Source organism: Podarcis raffonei, chromosome 1, assembly GCF_027172205.1.
Source record: "Podarcis raffonei isolate rPodRaf1 chromosome 1, rPodRaf1.pri, whole genome shotgun sequence".
Classification (NCBI taxonomy): domain Eukaryota; kingdom Metazoa; phylum Chordata; class Lepidosauria; order Squamata; family Lacertidae; genus Podarcis; species Podarcis raffonei.
Window position 1 is genome coordinate 20742049 of NC_070602.1, and position 19643 is coordinate 20761691.

General features: G+C 39.4%; 1 protein-coding gene across 2 annotated transcripts in view; it reads left to right on the forward strand.

The window, feature by feature from the left end:
- DICER1 (dicer 1, ribonuclease III) overlaps positions 1–17840 on the forward strand; it is a 46135-nt gene extending 28295 nt beyond the window's left edge. The window contains exons 16-29 of one of the 2 annotated variants that reach the window (XM_053375788.1): positions 806–945; positions 2049–2228; positions 3341–3554; positions 4361–4514; positions 4942–5124; positions 5614–5719; positions 6191–6366; positions 7517–8297; positions 9532–9687; positions 14442–15324; positions 15453–15721; positions 16494–16656; positions 16752–16827; positions 17617–17840. In XM_053375788.1, the coding sequence (XP_053231763.1) occupies positions 806–945; positions 2049–2228; positions 3341–3554; positions 4361–4514; positions 4942–5124; positions 5614–5719; positions 6191–6366; positions 7517–8297; positions 9532–9687; positions 14442–15324; positions 15453–15721; positions 16494–16656; positions 16752–16827; positions 17617–17782 (3647 nt within the window). In that variant the 3' untranslated portion in view covers positions 17783–17840. Of the gene's footprint in view, positions 1–805; positions 946–2048; positions 2229–3340; positions 3555–4360; positions 4515–4941; positions 5125–5613; positions 5720–6190; positions 6367–7516; positions 8298–9531; positions 9688–14441; positions 15325–15452; positions 15722–16493; positions 16657–16751; positions 16828–17616 lie in introns of those variants that run through there. The other variant, XR_008328802.1, reaches the window with a different exon arrangement.
- Positions 17841–19643: the final 1803 nt, after the last annotated feature.

The window sequence follows — 19643 nt, forward strand, 5'->3', positions numbered from 1 at the left end:
CCCCCGCTGTTACGGAGATCCTCTGCAGCTTTTTTGTTGTAGTAGTAAATATTTTTTATTGATTTTCATAGATGTCACTACATTTTTAATATATACAACTAAACATAATTATAACTCTCCTACCCTACCCCATTTTTGCCAGCTGTTGCAGCTTTTTTGAGACTATTGGGGTTATCGTCAAGACGAGAGGCCATGCCATTTGCATGAGTGGACTTCCACCTTTACAAGTCTGGATCCCAGTCAATATGTTTGGGAATAATGCAAACATGTGTATTGGAAATAAAGCCCAATGAACTTGGTGGGACTTCGTTCTGAGTAAACATGAATAGGATCATGCTGAATATATTACTTTTAGATGCTTAGCGTTATAGATTGGTCTCTAAACAATAGCATTTAATAAAAATAGTGTAGCATCTGAGAACGTTTAAAAGCTTTTTGTCGGTTATTTAAATTTAGGCAGCTTTCACCAAGCCATTGGTGCAGGAAATTAAGTACTCTGTCACTTCCAACAAAGGATTATTTTTAATTCTTTTGCATGTACCTGGAAAGGTTTTTAAAAAAGCAACCAAAAAACTACATTGCCTTAAACGAATGAGGAATTTAAGGCCTTTCATTGGCAAAGAATATAAGGTGCATGTGGACTGACTGCTGATGCTTTGTTACTGAGTTCACTGAAATGTCACAGTTCCTCAACATTTTTATCATAGGTCTTATAAAAGTTCCCCCGGCCCCAAAGGGATAGATATTTCCACATTTTATGAAATATAATTGGATTTATAACTTGTTCTTTATCAATGCATTTTAGGTGAACTGGATGATCACTTGATGCCTGTTGGGAAAGAGACAGTGAAATATGAGGAGGAACTTGATTTGCATGATGAAGAAGAAACCAGTGTTCCAGGAAGGCCAGGTTCTACAAAACGAAGGCAATGCTACCCTAAAGCTGTTAGTATAGTTCTGTGCCCTCACTATGTGTGACTGTGCTGTGGTGTTGAACCATGTTTGCTTAAGATTCTTCTAAGTTGCATAGCAGAGGCAGGATATGAATAGACTAACCCCAAGGTCCTACAGGAATGTTTTGCAAACAATTAATTCCCATATGTTTGGGGAAAGGAGTCTTGATACTCTACCATGGAGTAATGGATACTATGATCACATAGGCTAAGACAGACTTTTTCCATTCAGATCTGGGGGGTGGCGGGTGGAGAAGGAGATTGAGGGAGGAAATAATTTTGTATAAAGTTTTGTGTTGTGGACGCTAATCTGACATTGTGGAAAATTAATACTTTTTGCTTCATTTAAGAATGTATAGTACTTTTTTATATTTAAACAACAGCAGAGTAACGAAAGGCAGACTGCTACTTCAGGTTTTTGCTTGTGTGATTCAAGACAGGGTTTGATGGCACATGTTGGAGCCTCCTCATTTAAGCCAAGTAGATGTAGGACTAATTAGTGCCTGTGTGAAAGTCTGCAGAAAGCCAGAGAATGAAGCTCTGACTTCTGGCGTGCAAAATACGTGCTTTAGCACTGTGCTACAGCCCTACCCATAAGTTTTATGATGTAGTAAAGTCACTTAGCCTTTAACGCTTAACAATTCCATCTTTTAAATGGCTGCTAATGAACTTCTTTATTACAAGAACAAATGTATTCATACACTGCTTTTTATGCCCCCGTGTGCAGCTAGAGTCCTTGCAAAGACTCACCAGTTGTTTGGATCATGTTCATTTTGCATGAACACGCAAAATGCCTAGTGTTCATTCCATGAGTTATTTGTTCCAATCTCCTGCGGTTTATTTGCAGATTTATTATTTTACTGTTGTTGTGGCAGAACACTTGTAAGGGTAGAAATTATGCACGTTGTGGAGCAGAGATGTCTGATCTTCTTGTTTTGCTTACACTCAGGATGCAGACTGAAATGTCCTAATGTCTTTTCCATTTTAAACTACTTGTGTACAAAGATATATTTATAAGTAAAAAAATAAGTACAAAAGTAATTCATAAGGGAACTTTTGATTTAAAAATAAATTCAATTTATTCTATACCTATAGATTCCAGAATGTTTGACGGATAGTTATCCCAAACCTGACCAACCCTGTTACCTTTATGTAATTGGAATGGTATTAACTACCCCTCTACCTGATGAGCTCAACTTCAGGCGGCGAAAGCTATATCCTCCTGAAGATACTGCAAGATGTTTTGGAATACTGACAGCCAAACCTATACCTCAGGTAGTAAACTTGTGCTTGTAGTCTATCTAGTCTGCTTTGAGATGTTGCAGATTTGGAAGCAGGTCATTGTGTCACATAACACATTCATATTCATGAAACAAACTTAATCATTTCAGTTTAGTTCACTACAAATAGTTTCCTCAATCATTCCAGCATAATTTATCCTTTCAAAGCAGTAGCTCAGAGCTTTTTGGTATCTGTGGCTTTGCATGTCGCAATCCAGTGGCTTATAAAAATGACTTGGAAATAGACAGTGGTGGATTTATTAAAGGTAAAGAACCCCTGGATGGTTAAGTCCAGTCAAAGGCGACTGGGGTGTGGTGCTCATCTCGCTTTTCAGACCAAGGGAGCTAGTATTTGTCCACAGACAGTTTTCCAGGTCATGTGGCCAGCATGACTAAACCGTTTTTGCACAACAAGACACCATGACGAGTGGCAGAGTGCACGGAAACGCCGTTTACCTTCCCTCTGCAGTGGTACCTATTTATCTACTTGCACTGGTGTGCTTTCAAACTGCTAGGTTGGCAGAAGCTGGGACAGAGCAACAGGAGCTCATCCCATTGCACAGATTCAAACTGCTGACCTTCCGATCGGCAAGCCCAAGAGGCTCAGTGGTTTAGACCACAGAGCCACCCACATTCCAGGTGGTGGATTTATAGGTATGCTCTACTGAGCCTCCCCACCCCCAACCTATTTAGTTTATATTGTTAGCTGAGAGGATACCTTTGAAACATGACTACAAGCAATTAATGGTGCTCAATGAATTTTGGTATTTTAGCTTGTTGCATTATTTCCACTCTTCATTTCTCCTACTTCATGATTAAAGTCAGTGGAGGCTGGTCCATTAGGTAGCCAGGGCATAGCCCTACCAAGTGATATGCCAAGCAATTAAAAAAAAAAGTTTTCCCCAAAATCTCAAAGCCACACATACCTTCCATAATCCATTTGAATTTAGAGATGCTTGGAGAGACATTTCTGTCCATCAGTTCTCTCCCCACTTGTCTTCAGGTAGAAAAACTATGCATAAATAGTTGCACATTAGCACTTTGGCCAGTTCTTTGTTGGAACAATCTCATATTGACTTGTCTCTCCCCCCCCCTTTCTTCACTCAGATTCCTCACTTTCCTGTGTATACCCGCTCGGGAGAAGTGACCATATCTATTGAGCTAAAGAAATCAGGATTCACTTTGTCTTTACAAATGCTTGAGTTGATCACAAGACTTCACCAGTACATTTTCTCTCACATTCTTCGGCTTGAGAAACCTGCACTAGAATTCAGACCTACCGATGCTGATTCAGCCTATTGTGTTCTACCTCTTAATGTTGGTGAGGAGAAGACTGTTGCAAATATTAATTTGCTATTATCCTTTTTGTCATTATGCATCCCAGAAGATCCCATGGAAATTTAAAAATCAATATTAAAAACAGTTAAAACAAATTATACTCAGAGGAATTGGGTGGGTCTTGAAAACACACACCTCAGGTATCAAAGGACAGGGTAAAGAAGTATGTTTTGAGAGTTCATTGAAAGCTGTATAGTGAAGGTACTTGGCACACCTCTAAAGGTAGGGAATTCCACAACTAGGGTTTTTTATATGTATATACAATGGGTTGGATCCATCTGCATGCAGAAGGGGTTTTCTGCTCAAGTGAGGGGCATTGTACAAGAAAAATGAAATAAATCCAGCTTTGTTCTTCCACTTGCACTTAAAAACAGGATATTTAGAACTGTTGTAGAAGCTACCCCTTACATCACTTCAGGCACTCCTGTGCAGAATCTTGTGCATATGTTTGCATTGGCTAATTTCTATTCATTCTTCTTTGTATCCAGTGAATTGTTCTGTTTATTTTAGATTCACAGTTTGAGAAAAGGGTAATGGTTATAGCAGGGATAACCAGCTTGGTGCTCTCTTAGAAGTTGTGGGCTGCAGAATGCCCTCCAGATGCTGTGGATTACAACTATAGTTCAGCAAGAGTCCTGTGATACTAACAGATCTATTGCAGCATTAAGACTTAGTAGGTTATGCTACAATAGGTAAATGGATGATGTTTGGGAATGTACACAAGGGGGGTTGTTTTTTTAAAAAAATCTGTTTTGACAGCTAAAACAAATAATTTTTCTTTCTTTCAAGTTGATGGCTCCAGCACTTTGGACATTGATTTTAAATTTATGGAAGATATTGAAAAATCTGAAGCACGTACAGGCATTCCCAGTACACAGTATACAAAAGAGACACCTTTTATTTTCAAATTAGAAGATTACCAGGATGCAGTTATCATTCCAAGGTGATTATACTGTGTGTGAGAGAGAAACCAGTATTTGTCAGCTGCTAATATTTCATAGATATAAACACGGTTAAAGATGCGTAACCCTGGCTTACAGGAGCTCACCTCCTGATATGCAGGAGAGTCTACAAGTAAAAAATAATATGGTTAATGAAATAATAAAATTAAATTAAAACCAATAAAATTCTCATTGGCACAGATTACTGGATGTGCCCAGAGTAGCCCTTTGTGTCCTGGCCAGTGCTTAACTATTTTTATAAATCCAGTCATTCCACTCAGCATTAATGGAAATAACTTACATTTTATTTTGGACTTGCTTGTGGTTGCATAATAGGACTTCTTTTCTAATGTGTAACTTCAGGTCATGTTAGGGAACCTGTTCAGCAGAACATTTGACATTGCAACCCAAATATCTGCTTCTGTCTAGGTATCGAAATTTTGATCAGCCTCATCGATTTTATGTTGCTGATGTCTACACAGATCTTACTCCACTGAGCAAATTTCCTTCCCCAGAATATGAAACTTTTGCTGAATATTATAAAACCAAGTATAACCTTGACCTGACCAATCTCAACCAGCCATTGCTGGATGTGGACCACACGTCTTCAAGGTAAAGAGGGTTTTGATAGCTTAAAATAGTTCTACTTTGTATTGTTTCAATATAGTCAACGTGGGATCTCCCAAGGTTTGCAGAAGTGGAATAAATTGGCTGCAGAATGCCATATGTTTGAGAGAGGGTGGGGAGAGAGAGAGATGGGCTGGAAAATGGGAAGGGGAAGAATAGAATGTAACGCTTGGAATCCAGAACAGCTGCTCTCCGTGCTGCAATATTTTGCTGCAGGCCCCACTTGTTAAATAAAATTGAAATTACTTTTTGCCTGAAATGCATTTGGTGGTTCCTGCTCAGGAGAAACATCTGGGGAATTTCAAGGGAAACAAAAATAATTTCTCTTAAGTCTGGTAACATATCTAATATTATTTTCCCACATTCCTGGTTTTAACATCTTTTAATCAAGCTTTTCCTCGCACCACCTTCCAGGGTGAAATGCAAAGTTATACTGCATATTTTAAAGAACAGCCCTTCCCATTTTCTCTTTAGACTTAATCTTTTGACTCCTCGTCATCTGAATCAGAAGGGGAAAGCTCTCCCATTGAGTAGTGCTGAGAAGAGGAAAGCTAAGTGGGAAAGTCTACAGAACAAGCAGGTAATGATGAATTTCCTATTTTATGGTGTTCAGCATCTCTTTAGTACCCTAAAATGGGCTGACTAACCACTTTTGGTCACTTTCGCTCCAACCCTCTGGAAGCTGCATCTCACGCATGCTTTCGCACGTCCCGCCTCCCCCCCCCCCCCAGCCAAGGTATGCACTCCTCCACTTAGATAATCTGAAGAGAGGCTGTTTCCCACTCCAAACTCATCAAATGTTCGATCTGATGAGTGGAGGGTGGGGTGGGAGTCTGCAACTCTATCAAGGTGTTGGGCTTTTATCCTTCCCAGTGCTGTATATTCTCCCTTTTTTCCTTTCCCTTTTGGCTGCTGTTGTCAAAATTAGTTTGGTCTTGGGGAAGGGGGTAGGAAAAAAACCTTGGTGGGAAATCAGGCCCTCGAACGGTGGGTTGCAACCTGTGCTCTGAAATATCGAGAGACTAAAGGCAAATTTTATTCTTTCTTAAAGATTCTGGTTCCAGAACTCTGTGCTATCCATCCTATTCCAGCATCGCTGTGGAGAAAAGCAGTTTGCCTCCCCAGCATTCTTTATCGTCTTCACTGCCTTTTGACAGCCGAGGAACTCAGATCCCAAACCGCCATTGATGCTGGTGTAGGAGTTAAGTCACTTCCTTCAGATTTCAGGTATTGGAATACTATAGTTTATCTGTATAAAGTTATGTTGCATAGTAGTCTGATATTTTGCCATTGCTATGTCCTCTGGTAGCTTCTCATTTGCCAAAGGTGTGCCTTCCATATGTAGAAACCATCTTCTGTTCTTGGAAGGGTTATTAATACACTTCACACCTAATATGTTGTGCAATAATTGAAGCTAAATTCAAACATAATGCTCTCCATGCGCAAGCATGAGATGTATTATATAGCATGCCTCTTATAGCACTATGCAAACTCTTCCTCTGTAGTTGTGTTTTTGAAGGATTTTTATCCCATGCATCCATCAAAAAAGTATTCCAGAGCAGCTTACCAGGATCAATAAAAAGACTATTCCTAATCCCAGGCTTTATCATCCATCTAAAAGGCATGGCAGAAGGAAAAGGAATTGGGTGGCAGGGAACTAACTTAGGCACTTAGTTTCAGAATTCTTATAGTAGCATGTGCCTCACGTATTTGTAGAACAGTGCAAGCAGCTATATTGTTCCACTTGTGGTTCTTTGGATTTTATAATCAGCATCTATCAAAAAATGTAGATATCAAACTGTTATACTATGGCCACTGACCAGCATAATGAAGTGTTACAGCAGGATCAGGGGTGCCAACTTGAATAAAAAATTGGGGTGGGGGGGAGGTAAGCCCTGCCCCACATAATCACAAGATGCAGCATACACACACCATTTGAATTGCAATGCCCATCAACTTTGCGGGGGTCTGCCCTCCTCAAATATTTTATGGGGGGGAGGGTCATTAGCCCCTAGAAGTTGGCTCCTATGAGTGGGATCTTCCTCTTTTGCTACTAGGAGTGGCTCAATTCCTGTTCAGGAGCTGACTTGGAATGTGAGTTCCCAAAGCAGTTTTCCGTTTGGGCTATTTGGGTGTGTGATTGTTGTAGGTAGATGGAAAGCACCAATGTTGTGGCCCTGTGCCTTATTTATTTAGTTAACAAAATTTATATACTGCTTGATTGTCATAAAACCTCTAAACTGTTTACAAGAACAGTTAACATTATCACTAAAAACAAAATCAATGAAAACGCTTTCAGATAATTAACATTTACAGTAAAAAATAATAATCACATCAGCATCTATCTGCATGATTAATCAGTTAATTTATTTTACAGATATCCTAACCTGGACTTTGGGTGGAAAAAGTCTATTGACAGCAAATCCTTCATCTCTGCTTCTAGCTCTTCTGTAGCAGAGAATGAAAATTATTTTAAGCACAGCGCAATTGTAGTCCCTGAAAATGCTGCATATCAAGGTGCTAATAAAACCTCTTCTGCAGATAAGCATGACCAAATGTCTGTGAGCAACAGAACATTGATTGAGTCACCTAGTAAACTCCAAAATGACGTCTCGGTAGAACTGGCAACAGTTAATGGTGTTTCTTACAATAAAAATCTTGCCAACGGCAATTTTGACTTAGCTAGCCGAGACTTTTGCCAAGGAAATCAGCTAAATTACTCCAGGCAGGAAATACCTGTACAACCAACTACCTCGTATCCTATTCAGAATTTATACAACAGTGAGAACCAGCTCAAGCCCAGCAATGAATGTACTCTACTGAGTAATAAATATCTTGATGGAAATGCTAACAAATCTACCTCAGATGGATGTCCCAGAATGGCCCTGAACACCAGTGCTTCAGATGCTTGTGATCTTTCAAAGGAAAGAATGGATTCTGTAACAAGCCCTTCCAAGGGATACTCCTCAAAAACCCTTGGCCCAAACCCTGGTCTCATTCTTCAGGCTTTGACTCTCTCAAATGCTAGCGATGGATTTAATCTGGAGCGTCTTGAAATGCTTGGTGATTCATTTCTAAAGCATGCCATCACTACATACTTGTTTTGCACTTACCCTGATGCTCATGAGGGACGCCTGTCATATATGAGAAGCAAAAAAGTGAGTAATGCTTCCATGATCCTTAACTGTTCCAAAAATAATAAGTCCACATAGAGGATGGAAATGGATGGGTATGCCAGTAGCACTGTAATGCACAGTTTTCTTAAGAACTTTAGCCTCTGAATTTATTTGTTTGTTAGCATGATTTATGTATTTTTGTGGTTTTATATTACAAACCACCCTGTGATCCTGGGATGAAGGGCAGGATAGAAATATGCTGTGTGGAAGGACCATAGCTCAATGGAAGAACACTTGCTTTGCATGCAAAAATTCCTACATTTCAATCCCTAGCATTTCTACCTTGGGAGAGACAAAAACCTGGAGATCAGCTGCCAGTCAGTGTAGACAGTATTTAACTAGATAGACCCAGTGGTCTGACTCCACAAGGCAGCTTTTGATGTTGCATAACCAATGCTAGTATAAATTAATAGGGATTTCTAAAGGCAAGCAGCTTTATCATCACTGAGAAGGGATGGCTGAATATATCTGACTAGGGGCAGCTGACCTTTCCCCACACCTGAACAACTCTCCCTCCCTTTAAACTCCCCCCCCCCGCTGCTCACCCCAATCTGCAGAAGCACTTCACACAGTGATTTGCATGATTAGGGATTGCCCAAATTCTTAGATTAGAACTAGAGAGGGAAATAGACTTACCTATCCACTTTCTCCACACCATACATAATTTCACACACCTCAGTCGTGTCCCTTACTCTCCTTCTTTTTCCCTAAGCTAAAAATCTCCAGATGCTGTAAACCCTCATGGGTAAATTGCTCCCCCCTTGATCGTTTTGGCTGCCCTTTCCTCAACTTTTCCCATTTCTAAAATATCCTTGTTCACCAAGAGTGTTTCTTTTTGAATCGAGTGTGAAACATGATAGCTTACTGTTCCTGATTTCAATAAAAGATACAATGCAAATATTAGGAGCATGGGATTTTGTCTTATATCATGTCACCCTAAACTTAAGAGCAGCTTTGTTTTGTCCTAATTCCTTGTCCTTCACACGGACTGTATATTAACTTTTTTTGGATAAACCATGAATAGTAGGTAACAGCCCATATCTGGGCATAGTTGGATAACAATTATGTAGGGGTGGGTGTGGGTGTGTATTTATATGGGGGAAATTTACCACAAAATTAAGCTTATAAATGGAAGTTTTAAATCAAAGTTTGTGTTTACTGTGTTCTCAGAATTATTGATTGCCTATAGATTATGATAAATTCTTTTTCTTTAAAGGTCAGCAATTGTAACTTGTATCGTCTTGGAAAAAAGAAAGGGCTTCCTAGTCGCATGGTGGTATCTATTTTTGACCCGCCTGTCAACTGGCTTCCTCCTGGTTACATAGTAAACCAAGACAAGAGTAATACAGACAAATGGGAAAAAGATGAAATGGTAAGCCTTTGTTGAAATACATGTAAAATTGAATGTCTTGGTGTATAAGTATATCATTACAAGTGAAACAGGCAAATGGGGTTTCTGCTTCTTATCATACTTCAGCAGAATATCACCTATTACATCTTTGTGTTTAACTCCTCTTAAACCACTGCTTTAATTAATAAAAATAGAGAGCAAAGTCATGTTGGAAGACTAACAAAGGGCAATTTGTGGAAATTGGTTCACTAATAAAGTGGAAAAGAACAGAAATACTTGCAGTGAAAATATACTGTTAATATTTTCCTTGGCCTGCTGTTAGGAAACTCTTAATGTCCCTCAGGAACATTTATCTCTTTGCTATGAATGAACATGAATACTCATGAAAAATAAGGGTTTTTAAAAATCTAGATGGCCTTTTTACCTTGGTGCTAGCACCTATTATGGAAATTGATAAAGAATGTGTTTTCAGCAATTCTAGCCTCATGTGACCAGAAGAGCAAGATTGTCTGGGTTAAAGATGTGTGTATGCAGCTTTTAATATGTTTCACTGCAGAGGGTTGTCTTTTAAGAACCCTTCTCTGCCCCATGCACTTGCTGCAATGTCGAACACAAGGTGGTTCAGATGTAGCCCTGACCATGGTTTGGTGTTACATGAACTACCAGCCAGTATCCTCAGGTTCACATGCTTCTCCCCTCCTCTCAGGAGCAGTAATTATCTGCTTCTACAGATATATAAATATGCATGGAAATGTTTGTAAGACTGCATGTACAGAGTTGCATGTTGTTTACTGGACCTAAGCAATCCTCTTCTCCTTCCAAGAGGGGATGTAAGGAAAACTGTGAGTCTACATTTATCTTTTCATATGCTTGGTTCATATGCGACTTGCATTATGTTGTGGCTGGTGTGTTTATCCCAGGGAGTACAAAAGTAAAGGTTTTACTTGTAGTGCTCTCAGAGTGGGGTGTCATCTTGCTGGCATTTTGCAATGGGACTGTTAGCTCGTTAACATTCATTAAATCTTCATTAAGGATCAAAAACATAGATCTGAACTAATATTTGTCTTGCTTTGCCAAAACTCACTGCATAGTGGGATTTACTGGGGTTCTGAAGCCGTCGCTCAATTTACAGGAAACACTGACACAGATAGTGTTTGAACAAAGTCCAGATGTGTCTAGTACTATGAGTTGTTTCACTGTTGAGTAAAGAATATTGACTGGTAAAAATAATCAGATGTCAAATTGCTAGAAAGATTGCTAGACTTCTGCTGATTCATTGGTAATATAACTTCCTGAATAATAGCCCTGTTTCTATTTTATTATTTCTTTTTCATTATTTATATAAAACAGCTCAATATGGGGGGGGGGCTACAGTGGTCCTTTGCTTTATGATTAGCTTTCCTCCATAAAAAGTTAATATTTTGATTAGAAAAAGCAAATAATGCTTTATTTGAGCTCATCAGTTTTCTGAAATTCATATTTTGACTACAGAGCCACCAGAGGGCACACTGAAAGACTGTTAATGTTTGCACTGTGAAATATTTATTGTAGAGTAAAACATTTCAAGTATACTCACTTCAAACAGTATTATTTTATTATGCTCTTAAAATAGAATGGTTTTAATGATATAATTCGCGCACGTAACATGTAATATAGTTTGTATGTTATAATCTCTTAGCAGCACGTGAGCTGTTATAGAAAGGGAGGGTACACGAATTGAGAGGGGGGCATGAAGGTGGGGGGATGCTTCTGCAAACAACTTGAAGGTATATGGATAGGACAAGCACTAGCACACAGGGAATCCATTACACTCTAGCTGTATAGATTGAATGCACTGATCATGGGAATTCCTCAGGAAAAAAGGGAAGAAGCTGTCCTGTCCATCTGAGTCTTGTTCACTCACTCTGCAATAATAATAAAATAAAAATCTGGGAATTCTGAGCTTGTCAAATAAGAACTGTATTTCTCTCTCTCTCTCTCTCTCTCTCTCTCTCTCTCTCTCTCTCTGTGTGTGTGTGTGTGTGTGTGTGATGTCATCTTGGCCAATGGTAAGGGGTGATGGGAGTTGTAGTCCAACAGTATCAGGCTATGCTTGGTATATTTCAAATGTGACGATGCTAAAATTGAACCCTAACATTATTATTTTCCCTGTCACTATTTTCTACATTGGCATCTTCTTCATCCATCAAGACATAGCATCTCTTTCATAGTCACAGCCTTTTAAGGTCCTGTCAGTTGATGTTTTTGCTGCAAGATGGGAGTCATTCTACACTTACATTAAACTTGATCGTCTTTGAATGTATGGATTGTTTGGAAGGGCTCTTTGGAACTCTTCAGTTTTCACCTCCTGAATAGTTTGGTGTCATCCACAAACTTGACCATCTCAGCACTCACACGACTCCTCATTGCTCATGAGCACGTTAAAATAACACTAACCCTAGTAAAGATCATTGTGATAATCCACTGATTCCCTCCATTGTGAAAATGTTCTTTAACCAGTTACTGATCCATAAGAAAACTTGTCCTCTTGCCTCACTATTGCAGTCAGGATCCTGTGGTGAGGGTTCCTGATGCCCAGCTGAGCCATCCCCAGTGCTCTTCCCGCTCGTGGATGAGAGGAGAGAGCAGCGGGGATCCTTTTTGCGGCTCTGCCGAGGGTGGGGAGGGCTCCCCGTCCCCGGTGCTCTTCCCACTTGTGGGGGAGCCAGCGCCGGGCTGGGGGATCCTTTAACTGCTCAGCTGAAGGGGGCAGCAACCGCATACTCCTCAGCCGACCAGTTAAAAGATGCAGAGGGAGGAACAAGCTGTATCGGCACCTCACCAATGCAGCTTTTTTCTCTCTCTACGCAGTATGAGGGCAGATATATTGCTGGTGAAACCGCCACTGCTCCTGTCCTGAGTCCCTCTGCTAGCAACGCTCACTGGAGGAAGTTGCTAGCAGAGGGACTTAGGAGCAGTGGCAGTTTCACCAGTGATATACTACTCAGTGAAGCTGACATCGTGGTCTGCTCCTCATACCAATCCTGGCGCTGTGGTCTAAAGCACTGAGCCTCTTTGGGCTCGCCGATCAAAAGGTCGGTGGTTCGAATCCCTGCAGCGGAGTGAGCTCCCGTTGCTCTGTCCCAGCTCCTGCCAACCAGTGCAAGTAGATAAATAGGTACTGCTGTGGCAGGAAGGTAAACGGTGTTTCCCTGCACTCTGGTTTCCGTCACAGTGTTTCATGTTGGTTTTTCTTTATCTTAAAGTGGTCAATGATGCTACGCAGGAACGGGGTTGGTTAATTGAAGCTCACAGGTGTATGTTTGCAGTTTGACCTACTTAGCTGCACACCTGTGGTCTCTTGACTTTTTCCCTAATTAGAAAGGGGAGTTACTTTCTGCACCGGATGCAGGAAGGGATGTGATAGGGTAATTGATTATTTGAAATTGTATTTAAGTTGATCAAATGTTTTGTAAGCTGCTGGTGAGGACTGGTGATAGCTTGCAGCTTTTGACTGTTACGTTTTTGAAAATAAAAATAAGCAAAGATATGCAGACAGCCTTTTATTTCTATGCTCCAGTCGCTGCGCACACTGTGTTGACGAAAAAGTCCAATATTCCTTTGTGCCAGTAGCAGTTTAGTCATGCTAGACATGAGCCGAAAAGCTGTCTGCGGACAAACACTGGCTCCCTCGGCCTGAAAGTGAGATGAGCGCTGCAACCCCATAGCTGACTGGACTTAACCGTCCAGGGGTCCTTTACCTTTACCTTTTATTGATATGTTGCCCAGGCCTATTGCTCAGGTCACCTAACCGTCCAAAGCAGATTTGGGAGGCATACAAGGGACTGCAGGGATGAGAAAACCCAATGTTCAATTGTCCATTCATATTACTGGTACACAGGCACAATTGGATGTCCCTCATTGTCTCTTCTTACTCTATTGTAAAAACGAGAGAGCATTGGAAAGGAAATGGCTTGATTGTATCAATGTGGCTTGTTTCTGTTTGGATGTATTTCAGTCTTAGCTTCGTTTACTTTGCAGATTTGAATACAGTATCATTCTTGTCCTAAATCATAATTGAAAAACAATGTGTTGGAAGAATATCCAAAATGTTATGTATTAAAACTAAAAAAAATCACAATTTGTTGTGATCCCCCCCACCCCAAATATAATATGTATCTGAAAGCTAAAACTTTCTTTAAACCTATGGCATTTACCAAGCTATCAAATTCCTAGCATGGTGTTTCAGTACTATCCGAGTAATTGTTTACATCAGTGTCAACCCCTGCTTAAAATATTTGGTCTACAGCTCTTGCATCTGTTTATAGATATAATTCAACAATAGTCTAAACTGGTTTCATTCATGCTGAGCAAATCGGCTTCTCACTGATTTGCAAAAAGCTCTATTTACTAAAGTGAGAAATTGACATTTTTCTGCTTAAGCACAATATCAGTAGCAGTAGTCCAAGATAATAGAGATTTTTGTTTTCTCTATAGTTTTGCTGTGCCACATTCTGAGACAAACTTTCCAAAAAGGACTGAAACCACTGTAGAACAGTGTCTCCCAGTGCCTAGCATTGTTTCTAGGTGGTTCAGGCATCTATAGTTCTTAGACAGCATAAATAAGAATGTATTAAATCTAATGTAGGAGAGAAAGAAAGAAAGAAAGAAAGAAAGAAAGAAAGAAAGAAAGGCATAGTTAATACTGTCCATATGCATTTTATTGTGATGCTCTGGAATTATTTTTGTAATTAAACTAAGTGGCCCTTCCTGTTTTATTTTTCCCCTACTTTCAGGCAAAAGAGGGATTGATGTCTAATGGAAAACTTGATGATGATTATGATGATGACGATGACGACGACTTAATGTGGCGAGTACCCAAGGAGGAAGCTGACTTTGAGGATGACTTTATGGAATACGATCAGGAGCATATCAAATTCATTGACAATATGTTAATGGGTTCTGGAGCATTTGTGAAGAAAATATCCCTTTCCCCATTTTCACCCACTGATAACAGTTATGAATGGAAAGCACCCAAAAAATCAACCTTGACTAATGTCCAGTTTGCATCAGATTTTGATGATTTTGATTACAGCTCCTGGGATGCAATGTGCTATCTAGACCCTAGCAAGGCTGTTGAAGAGGATGACTTTGTAGTGGGTTTCTGGAATCCATCAGAGGAAAATTGTGGTATTGATGCTGGAAAACAGTCCATCTCCTATGACTTACATACAGAACAATGCATTGCTGACAAAAGCATTGCAGACTGTGTGGAAGCCCTTCTGGGCTGCTATCTGACCAGCTGCGGTGAAAGAGCTGCCCAGCTTTTCCTCTGTTCACTGGGGCTAAAAGTGCTTCCGGTTATTAAGAAAACTGATTGGGAGAGTGCTCTGTATTCCTACAGAGAGCATTTTAACCACCAGCAGAAACATTCTTCAGCAATCTGTGTTTCTGCCTCTCTAGCCAATCAAGAGTCTTCTCTGTATAAAGACTTGATGTATGGCTGTTTAAAGATTCCTCCAAGATGTATGTTTGATCATCCAGATGCTGAGCGAACCTTACATCACCTTATATCTGGCTTTGAAAACTTCGAGAAGAAAATTAGCTACAGTTTTAAGAATAAGGCTTATCTACTTCAGGCATTTACTCATGCCTCCTATCATTACAACACCATTACTGGTAAGTCATGTGAAAAATCCCCTTTTTGCATTAAGCTTACATGCCTGAAGAGATGCAGATTATCTGGGAGGATTGTTAATTATATTGCTATCTATTTCTTGCCAATCCCTCAACCCTTGTGTGTTAAGATTGTTACCAGCGGTTGGAATTCCTGGGAGATGCAATTTTGGACTACCTCATAACCAAGCACCTTTACGAAGACCCACGGCAGCACTCTCCTGGAGTTCTAACAGACCTGCGATCTGCTCTTGTTAACAATACCATCTTTGCCTCATTGGCTGTAAAGTACGACTACCACAAATACTTCAAAGCTGTCTCTCCCGAGCTGTTTCATGTTATTGATGACTTTGTGCAGTTTCAGATGGAAAAAAATGAAATGCAAGGAATGGATTCCGAGGTTAGTGGCACCGGAAAATCATTTGTGTGTGTTGAAGTTCATTTTAGTGTGAGTTTATATTGAAGAATTTAAACATCTAGCACAACATGGCAAGATCAAGTAGAGGCTTTCTACTGAATAGGACATTGTGAACAGCAACTAGTTATCGGATTCTGGCTGCATTCTAAATTTCATCCTTGTCTGTGCCGCATACAAGCAAGGACTTTTGTCACACTACTTCAGAATTATTGTGAACTACTGACCCTATGACCAGGGCTGTGTGTTGCATATTTTTTTTAAAAATTAAACTTTGTGGTCAAGTAGTTCAAATTCTGTGCCAATGAAAACAGAGTTCTGAGACCAGTATAAATTACTTAAATGGAGCATATTTACACCATTTCTCTTTTGCATAATGCTGCAATTTTGCATATAATTCTTGGAGGTTTTTTTAGTTGGGAATGGGGGACACTGAAGCCTATTCCCACTCACTGATATCTTAGTCACCATCTTGCTTCTCAGACTTTTTAACAGGCATCGCTCAAACATTTCTTCACAGCTGTAAGAACAGAAAACTTTTAAGAAAAAGAAGGCTGATCTCAAGGAACTTGAATAGCACACAGAAGGAGGACTAGATATCGAAGCTAGCTTAATACCAGTTTAATGTCAGACTTTTGTTTAACCCATTCTTGCTCGTCTAGAAGTTGAAAATTTGCAGTTCTGAGTGAATAAATCCTTTTTAATTGAAAATTTGCAACAATTTTGTAACACAGTTTTGTTTTGGTATTTGCTTTAGCTCCGAAGATCTGAAGAAGATGAAGAAAAAGAGGAGGACATAGAAGTACCAAAGGCCATGGGGGATATATTTGAGTCACTCGCTGGTGCCATTTACATGGATAGTGGAATGTCTCTTGAAATGGTTTGGCAAGTGTACTATCCAATGATGAGGCCATTAATAGGTAACATTGGAGCTCTCGGAAGAAATGTTCAGTAATTCATTGTTTGTCGTTAATAGGGTTTACAAACATGTTGTTGTTGTTGTTTTTAATCACAGAGAAATTCTCTGCAAATGTGCCCCGTTCCCCAGTACGAGAGCTGCTGGAAATGGAGCCAGAGACAGCTAAATTTAGGTAAGAATTAATCTGCTTAATATTTCTGTAAAATATTCCTGAAGTCATGCACCTTGCAATGGATTATAATTGTGTTTTACTGTATAATAGGAATTATATTTGTATTATTAAAAAAAACCCTGTATTTTAAAATTGCTGCATTTTAAAATTGTTTGTGACCTTATATTGAAGGGCAGGTAAGAAATTGAGTTAATAGTAATATGTGATGTCTAGCTAAACAGCTCTGCTGGCACAAGCTTTTTTTTTTTTTTTTTTTTTGGCCTAACAGTGGACCTCCTCCTCTTGCTGTGCACCCCTTTAATGTGTTCTAGGGTTTCCTCCAGTACTTTGGAGCAGATTTAGGGACCGGAGGGGAGAAGGAGTGGGATGTTCTGCTGCACAGTTAGAAGTGTGTCTGCTAGTAGAACTGCTTAGCTGGATGCCACCCAGTGTCCTTGTAATAATTTTAATGACATACTCTTCTGGAAAAGAAATCTCAAAACTGAGGAAAAACAGTAACGAACTTCCAACTACACTTTTGCTTCCATTTAAAGTATGTGAAGGGCTTTTGTTTCCTCCCATTGGATGCATGTGTGTATATGTACAATGTCTTTATACTTCATGCATCCCTGCAGTAGGCTGTTGCTTCTACAAAAGCTCATGTTGCAATAAATTGTGTTTCACGGGACCGTACACTGTTTCAGATTAACATGGTTATTCTTCCGGAATTGATTCCACTTTGAGTATCTTTGTTTTAATTGGCATATGTGTTTATTTCTGTTTTTCCTGCTTCCCCCTCCACTCACGCAGTCCTGCGGAAAGAACCTACGATGGAAAGGTCAGAGTAACTGTGGAAGTTGTAGGAAAGGGAAAGTTCAAAGGTGTTGGAAGAAGCTATCGGATCGCCAAATCTGCTGCAGCAAGAAGAGCTCTACGAAGCCTCAAAGCAAATCAACCTCAGGTTCCAAATAGCTGAGACACCTCTTAAAAACAACAACAACAACCACACACTCAATAGAGAAATTTAAAAGATATATGTTGAGAGGAACAAACTGAAGACAGCATTTAAAGTTTGATAACAAATAGCTAACAACATTTAACATGTACACATAATTTTGGAACGAAATGTAGTTATAGGGTTTTTTTGCGCAAACACAATCTTGTCTTCTTTCCTCACTTCTGCTTTGTTTAATCACAAGAGTGCTTTAATGATGACATTTAGCAAGTGTTCAAAATAATTGTTGTCAGGTATCTTTGGTTTACTTTGTCAGTACAGCTTTGCTTAGTGTTTAAAGGCCAGGGAGCTTATGCCTATTGCAGTTACTAGATTTATATATATATATGTATATATATATAGTAATCTTGAAATTCCTCAAATCTGTGCACTAGTGCCAGTCACGAAGCAGTTTATAAACTGCACCGGATGATTTGGTGTAAGGATTAAGTGTGCCAGTATTGTCCTTGTTCTTTCCATGCCATCTTTGCATTAAGATGGCATTCCCAATCATTATTGCACTTGTTTGTTAGGGACAGGTTTAAATTGAAATGTCTGGCATCAGATAGATTTTAAAACTGATGCCGCATAGTCTTGCATCAAAAGGTTCTTGCCTTAAAAGTACATAAGCCCTCACTAATGCAACCTTTCATTTCTGAACTCCTTGGAGCAAACTGTATTACATTCCCTTCATTTTTAGAACGCATTTTACAATGATGAAGCTCCATATTTACAGTACAACATGTTAGTTTAGCTGTGACCTAACTTATTACAGGACTGTAATAGAAATCGTATTCATATATATGTAGTGAGGTTATTTTTTAACAATTCAGAGGAAATGGTTAGTACAGATCTTCTTTGTTATTGCAAACAGAAAAGTCTCTCGCTGATTTCCATTGTTACAGAAACCGAGACTGAGCACAGTCCATCACTCTTGTGGAACCTCCTTTCCCTTCAAGGGACTTGTGCAAGAGATTTTATTGGTGGATTGCAGGCATTGCTTCCAGCATTGGAACTTTGTAATAATAGCTAACTGCACAGTGTAAACTGTTGCTTTAAAAAGAACTTTTGACATATCGCACCTAAAATATGCTGCAGATTTTATATTGGATACATATTTAACAAACGGAGCACCTTTACACCTTTAAGAGCGATTTCCACGTAAATTTCTTACTGTACTTTTCAGAATTGCATGCATATTTCACCTACCAAAGCTGTGCTGTTAAATGCCATGGAAGTTGTTGTGTGAGAGAAATTGCCATACTTTTGATACATCTGTGATTTAGGTCCCTTACCTTAAAATAACTAGCTCATTATTGTTGTTTCAGTTGATATGAAAGCATACTTTTTAGGCTATGCCTAAGTTTCTTTAGATATTTGTAGCCACCCTTCACTTAAATACCTCAGTTCTTCTTTGTTCTTTTTGTGTCCTTTTTCCCTTTTGCATGCATTTTTGTTTGTTTTTGGTGCTATGTGTATGTATTATGCTTGAAATTTTAATTTTTGCACTGTAACTATAATACCTCTTAATTTTACCTTGTTTAAAAAGCTGTGGGTCGTCTTGCACTCCCACCAATATCAATAGAGGTTTGCTGCAATTTTACCCCATTAATTATGCTTGAAGTTTGAGAGAGCTGAGCAAGTTTTTTTTAATGTTTTCCAGCACAGTGGTCTGCTCTTGATGCTGTTTTATGTGTTAAATTACAGATAATACTGTGTTCTGTGTTAAAGACACCCCCCTTCCTCACACATGTGCATTCAAAATTTAGAGGGGAAAACATCTGGCTTACCTTTCTAAAAGAGAAGGATCATACCTTAGTGGTAGAAGACATTAAACTTTTTC